Below are 4175 nucleotides of genomic sequence, written 5' to 3'. Positions count from 1 at the left end.
TTTTTTGGTGTGTTGTCCTGCTTGCCACACCGATTTCTGTACTCGGTGTTGGTTGCTTTGGAATACAAAGTGGGAGAAACCTTTTTTGGATAATAAGAAAGTTGTGTGTGTAGCCAGTACTCAGTCGGAAAAAGAATGAAAAGAAGTTGCCTGAAGCTTATGTGTGTTCCTCTGTTTGCGCTGAACGCAAAGGCGCATAGGCGCTGAACGCAGTAACACCATCCCTAGCACTACGCGAAGAGGTGAAACCACATATGACGAACCGTGGGCTCCAAGACGGCGCCTTCATGAAGGGGACGACACCAGAGCGCCGCTGCCGCCCGATCCGAGGATCAGAGTTTCCCCCGGAGCAACATGAAGGGCAATGAGAGCCGCGACGACGCCTTCAAGAAGGGAACGAGTCCGCCGCCGCCGGTCCATCCGAAGAAAGAGCAGGTTTTCACCCCGGCCACCATTCACCGCCGACGAACGCCAAACCCCGGCTACCACACCTCCCACACGGCCATGGCAACTGGGCAGCACCAAGCCACGGGCTCTGCTTAAGAGCCCCGCGAAGCCACCATCATGGCCGCCACCCCGACATCCAAGACCTTGACACCTCCTCACACGAGATCAGCCGCTACCCCGACCAAAGACATGAGCGGAAAGGACCCGCCTTTCGCACCCGCGGACTGCCCCCAGTGCCGAGACCCAAAAGGCTGGCCAAGGCTGGCCTCCATCACCCCGTCCTCGGCACCGGGCGCGAGACGAGCTTGGTCCTGCTGCCTGGCGCGAGACGAGCATGGTCCTGCTGCCGGGTGCAAGACGAGCTCGGTCCTGCTGCCGGCGCGAGACGAGCTCGGTCCTGCTGCTGGGTGCGAGACGAGTGATGGACCGTCGCTGGGGGAGGGCCAACCGTCGACAAAGATAGCGGACGGACGCCCGAAGAGAAGGGTCGGAGGTCCACACAGGCCACACACCGACATGCCGACGCCGGATAAGTCCAGCCGCCGCCGTGAATGACCCGGACCACCGCCATGAGCCACCACCTCGAGAAGGAGATGATCATGGCAGGCCACCACCGCGCCGCCGCCACCACCTACCAATGCAGGGCGGCCGCCCGCGGCCCAAGCCGCTCACGGCCCGCGCCGTCACATGGCCGAGCAAGCAAGCCAGCCGCCCACCGCCCGCTTGGACGCGCACCAACCGCCGCCACGCCTGCATGCCCTGCTGGCCACAACCCTCGCCGCCGGACGGGCCGCCAGCGCCAGATCAGGCAGGATTAGACTGGGACCGCCCCGCACGAACCGCCCGAAGGACGAAGCTCCGCCTCCACCACACAGCCGCGGCGGCACCGACGAGCGCCCACGCCACCAGTGTCGCAACCCGCAGCCCCGCCGCCGCGCCCTGCACACAGCGCCGCGCCCCGCTGGATCCGCAGCACCCCGCGCCGCCGGAGACAGACGGGGAGGAGAGAGCCCCCGCCGCCACCCAGGCCAACCAGGCTTCGCCCGGCGGCCCGCGCGGGTGGCGGAGAAGGGCGGAGTCGAGGGGGGCCGGGGAAGAAGAGGCCCGCCCGGCCACCGCGGGGTTGCGGCGTGGACGAGTGGGAGGGCGGACACGCGAGACCTAACCCTCCTCCAGCAACAGGTCTTTTTATGTTTTCGCATTATTAGTTTAAAAAACTGTATGTAGTAATATCTGTATCTGAAGGGTGCAAGTGCAGCACACAGTTCTCTAGATGGCGATGGTGAGAGTACAGTATACAGGCGATAACCAGAATAAAGATGTATGTTTGACTAAGTACTTACCAGCAGAGATGAATTGTTCGATCGAAGAAATGCAGATGATGAACATTTGGAGTTGCAGCCTAATTGGAATTGTTCCCTGAGCTGAAAAAGGCAGACAAGCATAAATCTTGTGAATTGAGGTACATGGCCTTTGACGGGAGAAAAGGTTAGTACCTCGATTCCGGCAACGCATTATCAGACCAAGTATAGAGTAGGGCGGTTCGGATGTGCGTTGGCCGCTTCCCGAATGGCAGCTTCTGCAGCCTCAGCTCTGCTTCTATTGTTCCTGTTACCCCATAATATACATCTGATTTTAATGAGGCTGGGAAGATTTTCTATTCCGAGATCAAAATCACCGCTGGTACCGGGAGACCCAGTTTCTTCTGCGTTAAATACTATCAAGAGGTCATCTACCAAGGGCATGGCTCCAGCCGCAAAGGTCAAATTCATCACAGCACACTGACTATCAAAAATAAATATCCTCAAGCATGGGAATCCAACTTCACCACAGACTATGACCCTTATAACTTCAGGCTCTTCTGTTAATGAGGTATTTCTAATTTCCGCTCCATCAATTCTCAGAATCAGACAACGCAGAACAGGTAAGCCTCCAAGGATATAGAAATCTTTCTGCTCAACTCTGACCAGATCAAGGCGTAACTCCTGGAGGTTGACAAGGGAGCCCACCCAATTTGGAACATGAAGAATATTAGAACGGAAGATTTTCAGCTCCTGGAGCCTAAGTGGCATAGGGCACAAAGACTCCCTTACAAATTCAGGGCCGTCACAAACAGTTAGAGAGAGAAGGTTCCCTAGGTTTTTAAGGGAAGCAACAATAATAGTTTTCTTGGACTTATTTTCAGCGTTCACTTGGTCAGCAGAACTAAAACCCTCAAAATCAAGGAAATACTCAAAATCAAGGGCCAATACCTTCAGACTCTGCTGCTGCTCAAATTCTTGCAGGAAGTTAAATGACTGGCTGTAGACACTGACAAGCTTCAGTTTCTCCAGTGCTTGCAGCTTGGAAATTCCACATGGAAGTGTAACGTCGCAGTTGACAAATAGGTGCACCAGTCTCTTGAGCTTGGCAATAGATGTTGGTAACTCACAAACAGAGGTGCCTCTTAACTCCAGTATCTCTAAGCACCATAGATGTCCGATTTGTTCCGGGAGCTTACTTACTTCCTCCACTCCTAGGAGGCTCAGGTACCTCAGCTGAAACAACATCCCTATATTTTCAAGATGATGGTTCTCCAGCTGTTGGCAACCTCTAATGTCCAGAAAACGCAAATGCCTGAACTTATCCATAGAAGGAATTTTCACAGATTCCCCAAACACATCAAGTGATCGGACATGAGACAACACCAAGCCTCTTGGCACTATTAGTTCTTTTTGCTTGCTGGCTTGCAGGGAGAGCCGACGAACTTTGTTGTGTGTCCCAACAGATAAACTGGGAACACCCACCAAAGTAACAAAGTTTTCTTCGATGGATCTGGATATGATGAAATCAAGAATTGTGTCATGAAGTCGACAACTCTTGACCCTATCGTATCTGCCTGTCTTCACGGGTTGGATCAAACTCCTATTGATTAGCTCATTAAAACACCTTTCTCCAAACTCATATGAAGTACTATATCCTGATTCTGTATGAATTAATCTTTCAGCAATCCACCTATTTATCAGAACTTTCTTCTTAATAACAGAATCTTCAGGGAATATACTCAAACATAAGAGACAAGATTTCAGATATGCGGGCAGTTCAAAGTAACTAAGTGATAGTATCTTCATCATTCCTTCAACACTGGGATTTCTTTCAAGTGCTCTACCAATCGAATCTTCAACTTGTTTCCATGGACCTTCTGTCCTTTCAATATTAGCCAACAAACCGGATATAGCAATGATTGCCAAAGGCAACCCAGCACATTTTTCCAAAATATGCTCAGAAACTGTTTTAAGGTATGAGGGACAATTTTCTTGGGCATTGAATAGTCTTGTGTAAAATAAGTGCCTAGAGTGCACCATTTTAAGAGGCCTGATGCAATAAATATCCCCACTGAATGGTGTTGAACGGCATGATTCAGCAACTTCATTTATACGGGTAGTGGTGATTATGATACTTCCAGAACTAGTCACGGGAAATGCAAGCTTAATAACATGCCATGTATCCACATCCCATATATCGTCAATAACAACAAAATACCTACATGATACAGGGTTGATATCACCGTGATATTGATGTAAATATCATACAACAAGATAAACAAATACATAAAACTATAAACAAGTTGACAATAGCAGCATAAATGTCTACTCGTGTAAGAAAGCTGACACAAGTGTTAAACTTGCATACGTTGTACACTTAGTTCTTGTGTGTATACCAGTACTCCCTACGTTCCGAAATACTTG

General features: G+C 50.9%; 1 protein-coding gene across 1 annotated transcript; it reads right to left on the bottom strand.

The window, feature by feature from the left end:
- Window positions 1-1790: 1790 nt before the first annotated feature.
- On the bottom strand, window positions 1791-3969 carry LOC123176050 (disease resistance protein RGA5; the record flags this gene model as incomplete). The annotated part of the gene is given in 2 exon segments (XM_044590448.1): window positions 1791-1871; window positions 1944-3969. A coding segment is annotated over 1 exon segment (2005 nt), but the record flags the coding sequence as incomplete, so codon positions are not given.
- Between the last annotated feature and the right edge of the window lie 206 nt (window positions 3970-4175).

The sequence above is a fragment of the Triticum aestivum genome, unplaced genomic scaffold (assembly GCF_018294505.1).
Source record: "Triticum aestivum cultivar Chinese Spring unplaced genomic scaffold, IWGSC CS RefSeq v2.1 scaffold1260, whole genome shotgun sequence".
Taxonomy (NCBI): Eukaryota; Viridiplantae; Streptophyta; class Magnoliopsida; order Poales; family Poaceae; genus Triticum; species Triticum aestivum.
Note: the sequence above shows the minus strand (reverse complement) of the source record. Positions and strands in the feature narration are given on the sequence as shown.